The sequence below is a fragment of the Antechinus flavipes genome, chromosome 2 (genome assembly GCF_016432865.1).
Source record: "Antechinus flavipes isolate AdamAnt ecotype Samford, QLD, Australia chromosome 2, AdamAnt_v2, whole genome shotgun sequence".
Lineage (NCBI taxonomy): Eukaryota > Metazoa > Chordata > Mammalia > Dasyuromorphia > Dasyuridae > Antechinus > Antechinus flavipes.
Window position 1 is genome coordinate 22,540,528 of NC_067399.1, and position 15,892 is coordinate 22,556,419.

The window sequence follows — 15,892 nt, forward strand, 5'->3', positions numbered from 1 at the left end:
GGCATCCACTCCACGAGACTGACGCTGCCAAGGCCGGGGTCTGGGCCTGACCGTGCCGGGATTCCCGGGCCTAGATAGCCGACTCAGGAGAAACGGGCCCTGATAACGTCCAATTTGCCCAAGGTTTCCTCCCCGGTCCCTGAGAAGCCGCCGAGGGCCCCGTCTGCCTGCTTGCCAGAGAGAAGGCGGGGGGCCGGGGACCCCCGTCCCTCCCGGGGACCTCCTCCTCCCTTCCGTGTCCCCATCGGAACCCGCGGCATTACCAGCCAGGACCCGAGAGGCCCCGAGCGATGGCTCTGACCCTAAAGCTAAAACCCTCAACCTCTGTTTGGCCCCCCGGGGAGACTCAGACCGCCAGGGCTGGGAAGGACCACCCAGAAAGGTCATCGAGCCCAGCTTCCCCCTCCCCGCAAGAAGCACAGAACTTGAGAGACTGCTGGAACTTCCTCAAGCCCATTGGGCCGGGGAATGTCCGAGGCGGGATTTGCACCCGGTCCCGGCTCCTGGGCCCTTCTCAGTGTTCTCCCTCCGCTTCTAAGCCTTCCTGGTCTGTACAATGTGATCGGTGACATCTCACTCAGAGGCCGTGGGAAGGAAGCGTTAATAAATTAGTGCGTTAGTAGAATGACCAAGGGTGACTGCACCTTTTGTCTGCTGGGCCCAGCGCCCAACCAGCGCCTGGGCCTCGTCTGACAAACTGCTGGGTGAGGAAAAGCCCTTTCCCCTGCCGGGCGCTCAATAACCCTGCAGGGATCATCTCGGTCGGCACCGGGGCCTTCCCGGCTCCGAGGTCCGGCTCCGAGGTCCGGCTCCGGCTGGTCCCACAGGCCCTTCGCCTCCGAGGGGAGCTCCGGGTCACACAGACCCTTCTAACCCCGTTCCGGGCAAAGCGGCCGAGGCGCAGACGTGCCGCGGGCCGAGACCCCTCAGAACCCATCCCGAGACGGCCGCCACGTTAAGGGCTCCTCCTCGGGAGCCTTCCGGGCCCTGCACAGATAACTGAGAGCCGGCTGAGCCCTTGGGACCTCAGGGAGCGTCCATCCCCACCCCCCACCAAAAAAAGGCTTAACGGTACCTACATGGAGGCCAGATGAAGAAGACTTCAAGTTAGTGGGGGCTGAGCCAACCATACCGTCCGCAAGCTACAAATTAAACAGGCAGGTTAGTGATGGGGTTAGAGAGACCGGCCCTGGGACCAGGACAGGCTTGGAGAAGGCCCGTCCCCTCTTCTCTCCCCTCCTCCCCCGAGGCCCCGGCCGCCTGTGGGCCCCTCCCCCCCACAGCCCATGAGCGCTCCCCCACTCGCGGGGCTTAATGCGCAGCGCAACGGGCGCTTACATCAGTCTCAGGCTTGTTCCCCCTTAGAACGGACACTCCCTGTGAGCAGGAGCTCCGGGCCTGCCTTTCTAACCTCCCCTTAGCCACCCGGCAGGCAGTAAATACTGCTTAAAAACGTTTTCTGGCTGACTGAGTGACTTAAAGGAAGGAAGGAAGTGAGCATTTAGTAAGCACCTACTGTGTGCCAGAACTGGGCTGAGCACGTGATCCTCAAAACAATCCTAAGAGATTGGGGTTATTATTATCCCCATTTTATGGATGGGAAACTGAGGCAGACCAAGGTTATGCGATTTCCCCAGAGGCACATAGATGGTAAAGGTCGGATCTGAACTCCAGGTCCAACGCTCTGCTCCCCTACCCCCCAGCGACCTCCAAAGTTAGGAAGATCTCTGCTGGCTTATCCCTTCGCGTTAATAATGGCCCACAGGCTAAAACAGCTTAAGGTTGGCAAATCTTTATACACATAATCTTGTTTGATCCTCAAGTGCCATTGTTCCTTGTTTTACAGATAAAGAAACTGAGGCAGATCTAAGTTAAGTAGCCTATTCTAGGTCCCACAGCAAGTAAGTGTCTGAGGCAGGATTTGAACTGATTACTCAGCTGTCAACACTTCCCGTACTTCCTAGCTACGTTTCTCGGTTCGGAGGATACAGACCTAGAGCTGAACCTGGACTTCCCATTTTACAGATGAAGAAACTGAGGTCAGATCTCAGAGGAAGTACTTGGGCCCCCTTTGGTACACTCCGCTTCCCATCCAGCAATGAAATGAAACCTGCCTTGACCTGATTTATTGACAGAAACAGCACCCAGGGCAGGGAGCGCTCCCCCCACCTGCAGGCTGCTTCCCCTGGAGCTGCCCGGTCGGGGCCAGCCCCCAACCTCCCGGATGGGACGATCTGGAGCAGAGAACGGCTTGGAACAAAAAGACCCCTCAGTAAGGAAAGCTGGGGATCCGTGGGCCGGCACTTGGCGCTAGAAGCCTGAAGAGGGCCAAGGGATGGCTCTCGTGCCCAAACACTTGGATGGGGAGGGGGCCTCCCGGGAGACTCATGACATTCTGTCCCCGACAGGGAGTGGCCCAGAAATGGCTGAGGGAGGGGACAAAGGGCGGTGAGAAAGACACCCGCAGGGAGGGCTTGGAGAAAGTCAGCCAGATCCTGGGGTGGGACTGAATCCCCTCGGCTCCCTCACACACACACACTCACACTCACACTCATACATACACACACACACACACACACACACACTCTCACACACACTCATACACACACACTCACACACACTCACACACACACACTCACACTCACACACACACACTTACACATACATACCCACACACACTCTCTCACATGCTCTCATACTCACACACTCACACTCACACTCATACACACACTCACACACTCACACTCATACATACACACTCACACTCATACACACACACTCACACACACACTCACACACACTCTCTCTCACACACGCTCACACACCCACACTCTCTCTCACACACACACACTTACACACCCTCACACACTCACTCACACATACATACCCACACACACTCACACACTTTCACACACATACACACACACACACTTACACACCCTCACACACACACTCACACATACATACCCACACACACTCACACACTCTTACACACAGCCTCACACACACACTCACACCCTCACACACTCACTCTCTCGCTCACACAGGATCTGAATCCGGACCTTCCTGGTCTCTGTCGGCTCTTCCCCAGTCACTTTCCAACTCCGGATCTCTAGCTAAAAACTGCTTGAAGCCCCAGGGCCGCTAAAAGTCGGGACCCCCGGCGGCTGGGCCTGCGGGAGGATTGGGAGGGCGAATTTGGAGTTGGAATCCCGGGCGGGAAGGTTGGGGGGGGAGCTCCCCAGCGGGAGGGACTCCTCGGGGCACTCTCCGGGGGAGGACACGTGGCCCGGCCTGTCAGATGCTGCCCCAGGTCTCGGGGCTCGGAGGGGGGGCCGGGCTGCCTGAGCCCCCGCCCGCGGAGTTACTGTCGGGGGTCGCGGCAGACGGAGGCCGGAGGCCTGCCCCCTCCCAGCCGAGCGACCACAGGGCGGGGCGCCAGCGGCCCCGCCCCGCCCCCCCTGCAGGCCCGCAGCCTCCGCGCTTGGGCTGGCCTCCGTCGGGCTTTTCTTTTTTAAGAAAGGCCAGAGACAGCGGAGAAGGTCACGGGGAAGCGGCGGGAAGGAAAGAAATAGAACTAAACACAGGCCTGGCTGACAAAGGGCAGCTTCCGAAATTACAGCTTCCCGTTTGGGACTCAAGAAGGGACGGGACCTGAGGCCTGAGGGGCTGCGCCTGCGCGGTCCCACCGGGAGCTGTCCGGAGAGCCCTGCGGGCGGGGCGAGAGGCGATTGGCCCCCACCGCCGGGGACTAAAGGCAGTCTGGGCCCCCCCCCCCAGGGGCGAGGGCGAGAGGCCATCGCTCCCCCCCCCCCCCCGGGGCCATCCTGACCCAAACGGGAACACCCCCCCCCCCCCCCCCCCCCACGGCGCTAGAACGGAAGCTCCCCGAGGGCAGGAACTGTTTCAAGTCGGCCTTTGTAAACCCAGCGGCCACCACGGGGCCTGCTCCTGGCGGGCGCCCCGGGCCGGAACCTGGGACGCTTATTCCGAGTTAGGGACGGAGCGGCTGCGCACCCCCCTCCCCCGCAGGCGCCGACAGCAGTTCCCCCGGGCTCCCGGGCCGCCTCCTTCCCCATCCCGCTCCTGCTCCCTCCCCCTGGCTGCCCGGCCCGGCTCCCGCCGGGCGTGTGCAGGGGACCTGGGGGCGCCGCGGGGACAGGGGCGCGGCCAGCGCGGGAACCACCTGCCACCACATCTAACCGGGCTCCGCTCGGATGCTGGGGGGCGGCTCTTGCCGGGACATCCGAGGAAACCCGCCCCAGGCCTCCGGGGCCTGCGCTAATAGACCTTAATGAGGAGCAGGCCCGGGGCAGGGGGAAGGAAGGGGAAGGGGGGGGGGGGTCACCCGGGCACACCACGGGAGAACACCCCGCTGTCTCCCCGCTGCCCCCCTCACTGTCACCGGGAGACCGCCCGGGGCTCCCAAAGTTCCAGGGACACCGAGACAGAAGGTTCTGAACTCCGCCTCTGTGCGTCTGTCTGGCTCTCCATGGCGGCGGGGAGGGCTGGGAGGGGCCACATTTCATTCCCTCAAGACAAAGGATCTCAGGCCCAGAGCTGGGAGGGACCTCAGAAACCACCGGGAGTCCAAGCTCCGTAAATAGGGAAACTGAGGCACCCGAATTCAATGGTGGGCCCGGGTCTCACTCTGGATCTAGAACTGGGAGGAGTCCTGGAAACCTCACATTATTAACAAATGAAAAATCTGTAGCCCAATGTCAAAGGTGAGATTTGAACCCAGGTCCTTTGCCCTCCAGGACTGGGGCTTTTCCCACCGTTCCAGGCTGCTAGAGCAAGGGACTCCCCCTCCTAAGAGGCTCTAAACCTCTCTGTGGGTCTCGGTCTCTGCCTCTGTCGCTCTTTTCTGGTCTCTGTCTCTCTGTGTCCTTCTCCGGGTCTAATATCAGCCATATTCCCCTTTCAGGAACTACCACTCTCCCATTCTCCCTTCCTTCACAAGTTTCCAATCTCATACAGATATATTAAGGACCGAGAAGGAAAACAAACCAACCCAACATGGAGGAAACACCGAAACTGGGTAAATCACCAAGTTACTCTAAGTTTTCTATTAAAGAACTGGAGATAAAACCTATTCTACAGGTATTAATGATCAAAGTACCGACATAGGGCCTTGTCACAAAGGGAGTTAATGGAGCTCACCCATGAGGACTCAATAAGAATCTTTTGTGCTACAAAAGCCCCAAGTCCTTCCCGAAGATCCATTCAAAATCCGAATAAAATTAAATTAGCATTTTGGACAAAATCAAACAGGACTATGACTCTTCCAAGTCACTCGAGCACTGACATCAATTAGAAAATTGGGCAGAGGATGTTGACATTGCTCCCCTAAATGAGTTGGTGTGGCTTCTGACGTGACTATGAGCTGATAGTCATACTGGGGATTAAAGACGGGCCGAGAATAGTTCGCTCTCCCCGGTCTAGAAATATTCTCTGGTCCTCGGTGCAGAGCAAGATGCCTTCTGGAGCTCGAAAGCAGACGGCCCAGTGGGCAGGAAAGGCACACCGATCACAGCAAGTGCGTACGCTTCCGCCCAGTCGCTCCGACAGCTCCTCAGATGGCCCGGACTCAAGTTCCTTCCCCACCCTGGCTCACGTTCCGGCTCATCAGCGTTTTACGGCTCCCAGAGGTGTCTGATCGGCCCAGAGCGGGAGGCACCCCGGTGCCCTTGGCGCACAAGCCCATCTTCCTGGAGCGGGCCCTCTCTCAGTGTAGCCCAAGCTCACTGTCACACTGAGTAGGGATTGCTCCACTCTTTCTATCGGACCCTTGAAGCCCAAAGCAGTGCCCGGCCCATAGCGGGTACATTAAAAATACTTGTCGACTGACCAGTTTGCTGAGCTTGCCACTCACTAAAACCCCGAGCTTCTTTTCATCTTTCGATGTCTCCCTCCATTTTGTGAAACTGATTTCGAAAAACCCAGATAAAGAATTTGACCTCTTTCCCTTGTCAATGCTATCTTCTTCCATTTAGCTCGAGGTGCTCCCTTCTCAAAACCGTGGGGATCCCGCCCTTTCTGTGAGCGCTCCTTCCCACTTCTGTGGCTTCTGAAAATTGGAGAATCTACATCTCATTCCACTCCATCGACACAATCTTTAACAGCTTTGGAGACTGATGCCCAAAGTGAATTGGCTTGTCCCACATCTGCCAGGGTCAGGATTTGAATCCAGTGCTCTGAGCGATGCTGCCCTTCAAGGAGACGGGTATTTCTGACCTTGGAAATAACAAATCCATTTCTAAGAACCATTTCTCCATCCCTCTGGCCTGGGAACTTTCTCCATCGCTAATACCGGCTCCTTCCGTTAAGCGCTCTCCAGCTCACAGTGACGGCTCCTTGACAGAACAGCTGAACTTAACTGTTTCTGGCTACTTCATGAGACACCCAGACTGGGAAATACTTCAAGACAATCAAGATGCCCGTCCCTTGTTTCCTTCACCACCCTTAGCAGAGAGGGATATGCAGCCGGTGCTCAATAAGTGCTCAGTTGGTCGATTGATAGATTTGAGAATAGGGTTAAAGTCTAAGTCAATTGCTCCTCTCTTAAAGCATCTGGCCTCTCTTAAAGATCTCGGTAAGAGAAATGCCAGCTGTGGCACATCCCGGAGAAAGCCTCTGGGGGCAGAGATGTGGGTGGCAGCGATTATAGACGTGGACATGGAAGTGATCCTACCTGGGAGCTGAGCATAATGACAGCAGCAGCAATGGCGGCGAGAGCATGATGGTCGTCACAGCAGCAGCGGGGGTTATGGCAACGATGGGGACGGCAGTGGCGGGGATGGCAACGGTGAGATGGCGATGGCGGGGATGGCAATGAGGAGATGGCAATGAGGGGAATGGCAATGGTGGGATTAAGAGTCACAGAGTAGGTCTTCAATTACTTAAACTGAATGACAGAAATAGTGGTGACTGTGCTGTATTAATCAAGCCTCTCCAAACACTGCCACATGCTGGGGACAGAAAGGAGGACTGGGCCCATGATTTCACGCATACGAGGATCTCCCAGGTGAGGAAATTCCATCTCCTAAGACAGGTTAGCATAACCTGGTCTCAGAGAGTTGCGTAAATTTAGTACCGAGAGATTCAGCTCCGGACCCCACAGCCTGTGTGTGTCAGAAGCCAGAATAGAGTGACCAAAGCCAAATCTCTATGCTTCAAAACCAGATGAAAGATGGTACCTTCCCTCCAAAGGTTCCCGTTCCACTGGGGTGATATATCATGTCACCAGGCATGTAGCCTTAGTATTTAGTAGCTTAAGACTGAGCTGTAGGACTTAGGGGACATCCTGGACGCATAACTGGAGAAAGAAGAGAGCACTAAAATCGGAACGGTCGAGGAAGGCCTCCTAGAGGATGGGATGAAAAGAAGGACGGCATTCTAGGTGGTGGAGATGATAGGATACTGGTGGTCATGGTAACGGGGAGGGTGATTCGCACAATTACTGGGGGTTTTGCTAAATGGACGATTTGGATGATGCTTTTGCTGGAGAGAGCGATGAGGAGGAGGACAACAATGACTAATACCACGGCAGAGACAAGAGTACAAAAGAGGGTGTCACCAGTACTCCCTGGGCCTAAAGGCAGTCATTTTGCCCTGTGCCTCATGGTTCAAGGTCATGGCCTAGAAGCACATCTGCCCCTCTCTCCACCACGGTCCCTCCGTCCTGACATCCACGGCAAATGATGACATTCTATCCCATGTGAGAAACCAGGGTTGGGTGTGAGTGAGAGGAAGGAAAAATGGATGCTGTCATCACTGTTCCTGTCTCCTTCTCCGCCATATGTAGTCATGGAGTGGGGCAGGGAGGCCAGGGGAATTGGGATGCACACATCCCCACCCTCCCCTTCCCCGTAGGCCAAAAACCTCACCCCGGGCCAAGGTTTCCAGCTTTTTTTGGCTCGGAGCTTTGGAAAAGGAGCAAAATAACCCGGCTGAGCTTTTTCAGTTGCCCCGTGTCATAAAGAACGGGGACATGAAGGGAAGTCAGGGAGGAGGAGAGATGAGGAGAAGAGACTAGACCGGGGAACCCACACCCTAGGTAATCATAGGATTGCCAGCTTGCAGAGCTGGAAGGATCCTCGGTCATCCAGTACATCCTTCCCATCCTCTACGGGAGGAAGCTCAGGCCTAAAGTCACACATGCAGCAAATACAGAGCAGGGCCAGATCGGGGGTTCATTCCTCCCTGCATCAAATCCCCAATCCAGGAGGGAGGGAATGATTTTACTCGGAACTCAGGCGCGCCAAACTCCATGCTAAGGGACAGGGATACAGAGATACACAAGTGTCCTTAAGGAGTTTACAATGGGGGAAATGATATAGGGGAGAAGAGAGCAGGAAAGGGAGAGAGAATATGGGAAATCAAAGATGTCAGATGAGTGAAATCATAATTTTGTTATTATCTCACTATATATTAAGATTATTATATTATTACCATCAATTCTTTTCCCAGAGACCATGGTTGCATTGGTTTGATTACAGATTGGTCCCTTCTTCCAAACTGTCCTGGGCACCACTGTTACACTGACAGCGGACCAGCTGGCAGAGGCCCTCTCACAACCGGATTATCGACAATAGTTGGTCTGTCTGCCCGGAGTCTCTCTGATACTCTGGCCCCTCGGCCACGGTGATCCTCCCAGAACACAGGTCTGTTATGTTACACACACACACACACACACACACACACACACACACACACACAATATCCTTCTCAATAAACTCAGTGGGTCCCCATTCTCCTCAAAGTCAGATATAAATCCTATTTGGGCTTTAAAGCCCTTCAGAATCTCATGTCCCCAGAGAGCACAGAACCAAGGAGCTTGGCTTCTCTCAGGAAGAGTTCCTAGAGGGTTAATTTAAAGGATAGGACAAGAGTAGGTTATGGGAGCTTTGGAAGATCCTCCTTGACTGTAAGAAGGAAATGGAGGAAATGGTCCTGCCCTTCCCAGCACGATGCTCCAACTCTGCCCAGACAGAGAATTCCCTCATGACAGTCACTCACGGCGCTGACTTTTTTCATGTCTGGCTGATCGTCAGATCATAAGTTCTTCAGCCCCCCGAAGCACAGCCTTGATCCTTCAGTCAATAAGGACTCACTAAGCGCTTCCCACCCGCCAGGCTCTGGGCTAGACCACCGGCGACCCAGTGGGTCAAACTCATGATCCCCTGAACCTTCCGATTTTCAACAAATCCTGGGGGTTAAGCAGCACAGGGGCAGCCTCAAAATTGCCATTTCATCCCGAAGCTTGGGGTCCCAACTTAGAATGAGGCTTGGACTGTAAGAAGGGGGGTATTCGGGACCCCCGAGGCAGGAGAACCTGGAGCCGGGCAAACCAAGCATGGTAATGTCTCCCTGGGATCTCCCTGTCTCACTACACAATATCCCACTTAATCTCATTTTCCAGAGTGAGTGCTAAGTGTCTGGGATCTCCCAGTCTCACTATAACAATAAATCATTTAATCTCATTTTTCAGTGAGTGGTAAGTGTCTGGGAGAGGGTCTGGGATCTCCCGACTCCGCCTGCGGAACCCTGCCCACTGAGCCTCCCAGCTGCCTGCATTTGGGGCCGAGAATCTGCTGCTCCCGCTGCCCTCCCAGCTTTCCACTGTGGAAGGGAGGCCCAGTCTGGGTCTGCCAGACAGTCAAAAGTTCCAGGCTACCCCAGGGGCAATTAAGGAAAGGCACTGCCACTCCCTGCACCCAACCCACTCCCCAGGGCGGGGCCGGGTCACTCCTGTCAGAAAGGGGTGGAGACGGGAATTGGAGACATTCCCAGGGTCCTCTGGGTCCTGACCCTCTGTCTCCACAGATGCTGGTTACCTAGGGCCAGCGGGACCCAAAATAGCCCTGCCAGGGGCTGGGGCCAGGGGATATTTTCAGGGTGATGCAGCCCGAGAGCAAACCCTGCCGGACAGAGAGCTCAGCCAGGCCAGAGGCCCGGGCTGGCGGGAGCTTAGCTCAATGGCTAGCAGGGGGAGATAGTCCAACACCTCCACTTAAAAGATGTGAAAAACTAAGGCAGAGGGAGGGGGAGAAAAGATTGAGCAAGCTGAAAATTATGGCAAACTTTCCCAGACGCTCCAGGTGAAAATGAGAATAAAAGCTGCTCCTTATATAGCCTTTAAGGTTCACAGAGCTCCTTTATATGTTGTCTTGTTTGAGCTCAGACAGGTGTTTCTTCCCCATTTTGCAGATGAGTAAACTGAGGCTTAGGGAGATGAAGTTATCTGTCCGTAGTCACCCAGGTAGGGAGGGGCAGGGACAGGATTAGAGTCCTGACTCTGTAGCCTTGGTACGGCAGAAGTCGCTCGGGCAGTCGCCCCGTCTTAACTCTGTACCTCCTGGCTCTTCTGTCCACCGTATCGACAGCACAGACAGAATCAAGTCTGAATTTCCCAAGGGACCCCAATTGTGGGAGAGCGACAGGTCCCGGGCTGGGACAAAAACAAAAATAACCCAGAAGGCCCCAGTCCCCGAGCAGCCGCCGGGCACGGAGGCACGAGACAGCCGGAGCATCTGGGGAACCACTCAGAGCGGGGAGGCACCCCTTTGGCTGGAATGTAGGGTGTGTGAAGGGAGTGATGGGAAATAAAGCTGGGTCGTTAAACAGGAGCCAGAGTGTGGAAGGACCTCAGGGCAGGCCAGGGGATTTCGATTTCATTCTCAGAGGTGCCTCTGGAAGGTTGATTTTGGCAGCTGGGTGGAGGATGGATTGGAGAGGCTGGAGGCAGGGAGGCCAATTAGGAGACTAGTCCGGGAGGGAGGTTGGTGAGGGCCTGGATCAGCGTGAGGGCTGGTGGGTGGAAAGAAAGGGGCCAAGGGAAGAGGCGCTAGGAAGAGGGGGAGGATTTGGCAGTGCCTTGGATATGGGGGGCCCTTCCTAGCCAGAGACCCTCCCATCTGCTATTCCACTACCTTAGAGCCTCGCATTGAGAGGCAAGAAATAGACACTTCTGGGGGCTCCTTCCACATGGGACCTTCCCAATCACTAGAAGGTGCCACTCTGTGCTTCCATTAATTAAATCTGGGAAGCCTTATTGGAACAGAAGGAGAAGCTGCTCTTCTTTTTGATTGTTCGTTAGTTAGCATAAACTTAATAAATGGTTTTGTAACTTAATAATTTATTCAACCACTCATTCCTTCAGATTTCACTCCCTCTGCCAACATTGCCCAAATACTTCTTGCTGGCGGGGTCCAGTTCTCTCTCCCCACCTGCCCTCTCTCTCCCTCCCGGGAGTGCTTTCTCTGTCTCTGTGTTCTCTCTCCCTCCTCCATCTTCCTTTTCACACTTATCCCTGCCGTCAGCACTCAGTATTCATTTTGGTCACCTTCAAACGTCCCGGCTCATGCACCAGCCGCGCTCGTGCCTGTTGGCCCAGGACCCACAAGGAGGGGAGGACACAGAACACGCCCTCGAAGTCCCAGGTCCTGGTCTGGACCCTACCTGAAGGACTCCTGATAAAGCACTTTGCTCTCTGAGCTCCCACTAACTCCTCTTACAATAAGGGATGTTCGAACTTAGTGCTTAGGAGGCGCTTAATGCTTTTTGACCTGCAAGGCTCCGGCCAAACCACAGGGTCGTAAGAAAGGCCCCTGGTCTCATGGAGTCACCTTCTGTCTATGGCCACAACCTGTATTCCGATCTAAGCAAATCTAAAGTCACTGGAGGAGACGGGGAGCATCGTTAACTGGGGAGAACCAAGGAAGCTTCGTGGAGAAAGGGTCAGCTGCTCCACATCTGGAATATCCGATTCCAGACCTTTCTCTCTTTTCAGGTGGAAGCTGCTGGGTCCTGCGCAATCCTGGCTCCTCGGTATTTAAGTCATTTCTTTCTGGCTGCTTGTGATACCTTTCTGTGGAGCAATAGTTCTGAGATTTGTGTCTATGTTTCTGTATCTCTCTGTCTCTCTGTATCTCTCTGTCTCTGTCTCTCTCCTCTCTGTGTCTCTCTCTCTCTCCCTCCTCCTCTCTCTTTGTTTCTCTCTGTCTCTGTCTCTCTCTGTCTCTATCTCTGTCTCTCTGTGTCTGTCTTTCTCTGTCTCTCTGTATCTCTCTGTCTCTCTCTGTATCTCTCTGTCTCTCTCTCTGTCTCTCTGTCTCTGTCTCTCTCTCTCTGTCTCTCTCTGTCTCTCTGTATCTCTCTCTGTCTCTGTCTCTGTCTCTCTCTCTCTGTCTCTCCTCCATGTTCGCTTCCTCTCTCCACAATCTAGCCCTTAATTACAGCCTTTGGGCTGGGAAGGGCCTGAGGACACCTACACTAACCTGGGTCTGCAGCCAAAGCCTGGAACAGGAAGCTTTGCTGAGGCCTCAGGAAGAGGCAGGGCTGACATGGGAACCCTGGGATCCCCTTGTTAGATAAGGGCTGGCCCGGACGCCCCGGGCCCTTCAGTCCCTCCCCTGGCCCAGGCTTCTGCGGCCGAGGACCCCGACGCTCCGGGGCGTCCCAGTGAGAGGGGCCGGCTAAACACCGAGCAGGCCTGCCCTCGCCCCCGCGGGGACCGCGTCCCCCTGACCAGCTGCCACCGTTCAGAGCATCTGGAGTTTTCCTTTCTTTGAGTGGAGAGAGAAGTGAGACAGACACTGCCCAGGGGCCCCCTGTGGTGTGACGGAGCCCAAGGGCCGGGGGGTGCCAGAGCGCGCCACCCGAGTCAGACTCGCCGTCCTGAGTTCAGATCCAGCCCCAGACCCGGCCCAGTCGGGTCCCTTCGCCCTGTCTGCCTCAGTGTCCCGATCTATACAAGGAGCCAGAGAAGGAAAAGGCAGCGCACTCCAAGGCCTTTGCCGAGAAAACAGCCAGAGGCCACCGAGAAACAACAGAAGGGCGACAAGCGCCCGCCAGGCCGTCACTTCATTTGAATCTGGGTTATTTAAAGCTGTAGCTACAGATAAAACCCAGAAAACCACTGGGTTCCGGCCCAGAGGAAGCGAGGAAAGACCATTTAACTAATGTGTCCCCTTCTCGGGAACTCCTCCTCTGTCCTCCTCAGGACCTCGCGGTCCGTGCTCATTAACTGAATAACGAAAATCTTAAATTTTTAAGGAGCCCGGATTGAGGAGGGGGAGGCCAGAGGAAACGTGTGTGCGTGTGTACAGGGGGCGCTCACTGCGCGAGGCCCCCAGGGAGGCTCAGAAGCTCCCCCAGGGTCCCTCTGGGTGGGGGGGCTGCAGTGAGGCGGGGTGTGAGCCCCTCCAAGGCGGGGGGCCCCGACCAGACTGCGTGCCACGGCCTGGGGGCTGCCATCGCTAGAGACCCCGGCCACAAGGGCTGCGAGCAAAGCCCACTTCTGGCACCGAGCGCTTCCCTCTCTATAAAACGACCTCAGTGACTCGCAGGAGGGGAGGTGACGGCATAAGGCGTACAATGAGACCCTCGCCCGCTTGTCTACGGGCACGCTGCCTGAAGGCCGGGACCGTGCTCCTCGGGCCTGGCACAGAGTGGGTGCTTTATGAATGCTGCTGACTCACAGGGCCTGGCCCACAGTAGGTGCTTAGTTAACGCTTGCTAATTAACCTAATGACTGCCACATTCCCTCCTCCCCAGGCCCAGCAGGAGGCGCGCCGGGGCTCGGGGCCCAGGCTAACACTCCCTAGGTCTGGGGCCCGGACCGCCGCTTCCTCCAGTTTCCCCATCTGTAAAATGGGACTGATAATAGCACCTGCCCCACAAGGCTGTGAGGAAACGTAATTGGGTGATACACGTCCTGTGCTTTATAACCATGGGGCTGGGACGAGATTCCTGTCTACGCCACGGTACAAAGCCCGCCTGCCGGCCCGGCCTCTGCCTAGACCCCCTCCCGGCTGCCTCCCGCGTCCCTGACAGCTCCTTCTGGGCCTCTGGGGGCTCATCCCGCTCCCGCTGGGAGTGCTCCCAGGCCTCCCTCTCCCCCCCGCGCTCTCAGGCAGCTCATCCCGGGATCATCCCGGGCCAGCGGTTTTCAGGCCCCGACCTTTACTCTGTCAGACGCCTTGGATGGGACGTCCCGCGTCCAAATCGGGCTTGGTCCCCTCCCCCCCAACTGCCCTGTTCCTGTGGGAGACTCCCCTGCCCGTGGCCTGGACGTCCCCTCCCCCACATCCCCAGGTGTTCCAGCCCCGCCCAGCTCTCCGCGACCCCAGGTGGGGGGAGGGGGCTGAGGCACAGACACTGGAGCAGCCACTGGAAACTGAGGCGGGTGAGACAGCTCCAGGAGCGGCCGAGGCGGGTTTGGACTGGAGGAGATGACCCTTCCAGGCCCCGGCTCCCTGAGCAGCCACAGGCCCCGGCGGCCGCTGCTTCCCCTTCCTGCCCACAGGGGCGCCTTCTCCTCCTGCTGGGCCCCCCGGGCCTCTCACGTCCACTCCAACTCACCCAAACCCGGCCACCGCTTCCCCTGACCGACCCCTCCCATCTCCCTGAGGCTCGGCCCCCTCCCCACACCTTGGGCTCGCCCACTTCCCGTCACGAGGCCTCCCCTGTACGGCCCGGCCTAGGTGCTCTTGCTTGCCCCTCCCACGGGGCCCATCCCCCCCCCGGGGCACACACCCCCCATCGGGGCCCCTCCCCCCTTACAAATGGCGGCCATGTGAGCTGGCACCCCCTCCTCCCCCAGGGCCCCTTCGTTCTCCCAGGAATCAGGGGCTTGGCTCCCTCCCCAGACGCGGAGCCGGGTCCCAGACGGGCCGGGCCGGGGGCAGGAAGGGGCTGGAAGGTGCCCCAGGTCTCTTTGGTGGGCTGCCCAGGCCAAGCCTTCTCTCCTCCAACATTCCCGGGCCCAATTAAGTCCCGTCTGAGCCCAGCCTGGGCATCTTCCCCAACTTCCCCGAGGGAGGCTCCGGAGAAGGGAGGGGCCGAGCACAGCAGGCTCCTTTGTTCCCCAGGCCCCGTCCCCCTAGTTCCCCCCTGAGCCGAGGAAGGCCGCGGGCCCTGGGACAGGAACTGAGCCCCTGAGTCCCGGGCGCCCCGAGCGCGGGCTCTGGGTCTCCCCACCAGAATAGGAGTCTCTGGGCAGTGAGTGTCTCTCCACATAAGTCGGAGACTGCGGGTCCTCCGTTAATCAGGAGCTTCCGGACTGCGTCCAGCGTCTTGTGAGACACCCAGAGGGCTGAGAAACGGAGCCTTTTGTGATTTTAAAAGTGCAACAGGAAATACGAAAAGGAGAAAGAGGCAACGGCGGAGGACGGGGACTCGCTCCCGGCCCGGGTCTGCGCTCAGGCCCTACCTGCAGGGGGATGAGAGGCTCCTTGTCGTCGATGTCGATCAGCACTTCCTCCCTGGGGGTCAGCATGCTGACGTCATCTGCGGGGAGGGGAGGAGGGAAGGCTCAGAGGGGCCGGGGGCGGGAGCACTCCCCTCGCGCTCCCCGGGCTCAGCCCCGTCACTGCGGCCCAAAGCTGGGGGCTCGGGCCCACATCATCCCAGAGAGCCGGGGGCTCCGCGCTGGAGCTTGGGCCGCCCAGGCCCCAGCCCGTATGGCGTCTCCCGCCATCACCCAGGCCCCAGCCCGTACGGCGTCTCCCACCGTCACCCAGGCCCCAGCCCGTATGGCGTCTCCCGCCATCACCCAGGCCCCCAGCCCCGTACGGCGTCTCCCGCCGTCACCCAGGCCCCAGCCCGTACGGCATCCCCCCCCACCCCAGCCACTGCCTCTGCCCGACCCCATTTTCCTGTTCTTCCTCTGCCCATCTGGGCTCTCTCCTGATCCTGTCTCCTCTTTTTTCTCTTGATTCCTTGTTTCTCTACTTCTTTCTTTCCCTCCCTTCTTTTTCCCTCTCTTTTCTCTCCTTTTGCTTTTCCTTTCGATCTCCTTTGCTCTCCCTCTCTTCCTTCCCTCTTTTCTCTCTCATTTTCACTTTCTCCCCCAATCTCCCCCCCCCCCCCCCCCCCGTCCCTCTTT

The 15,892-nt window shown here is 57.2% G+C and overlaps 1 protein-coding gene across 22 annotated transcripts in view; it reads right to left on the reverse strand.

The window, feature by feature from the left end:
• The window catches only part of DYSF (dysferlin), a 225,227-nt gene that overhangs the window by 34,186 nt on the left and 175,149 nt on the right, over positions 1–15,892 (reverse strand). For 13 of the 22 annotated variants that reach the window (XM_051974284.1, XM_051974291.1, XM_051974304.1 and 10 more), the window contains 2 exons: positions 15,218–15,294; positions 1,080–1,142 (listed from right to left, as the gene is read on the reverse strand). In XM_051974284.1, the coding sequence (XP_051830244.1) occupies positions 1,080–1,142; positions 15,218–15,294 (140 nt within the window). The remainder of the gene's footprint in view (positions 1–1,079; positions 1,143–15,217; positions 15,295–15,892) is intronic. The other 9 variants (XM_051974306.1, XM_051974305.1, XM_051974302.1 and 6 more) reach the window with 1 other exon arrangement.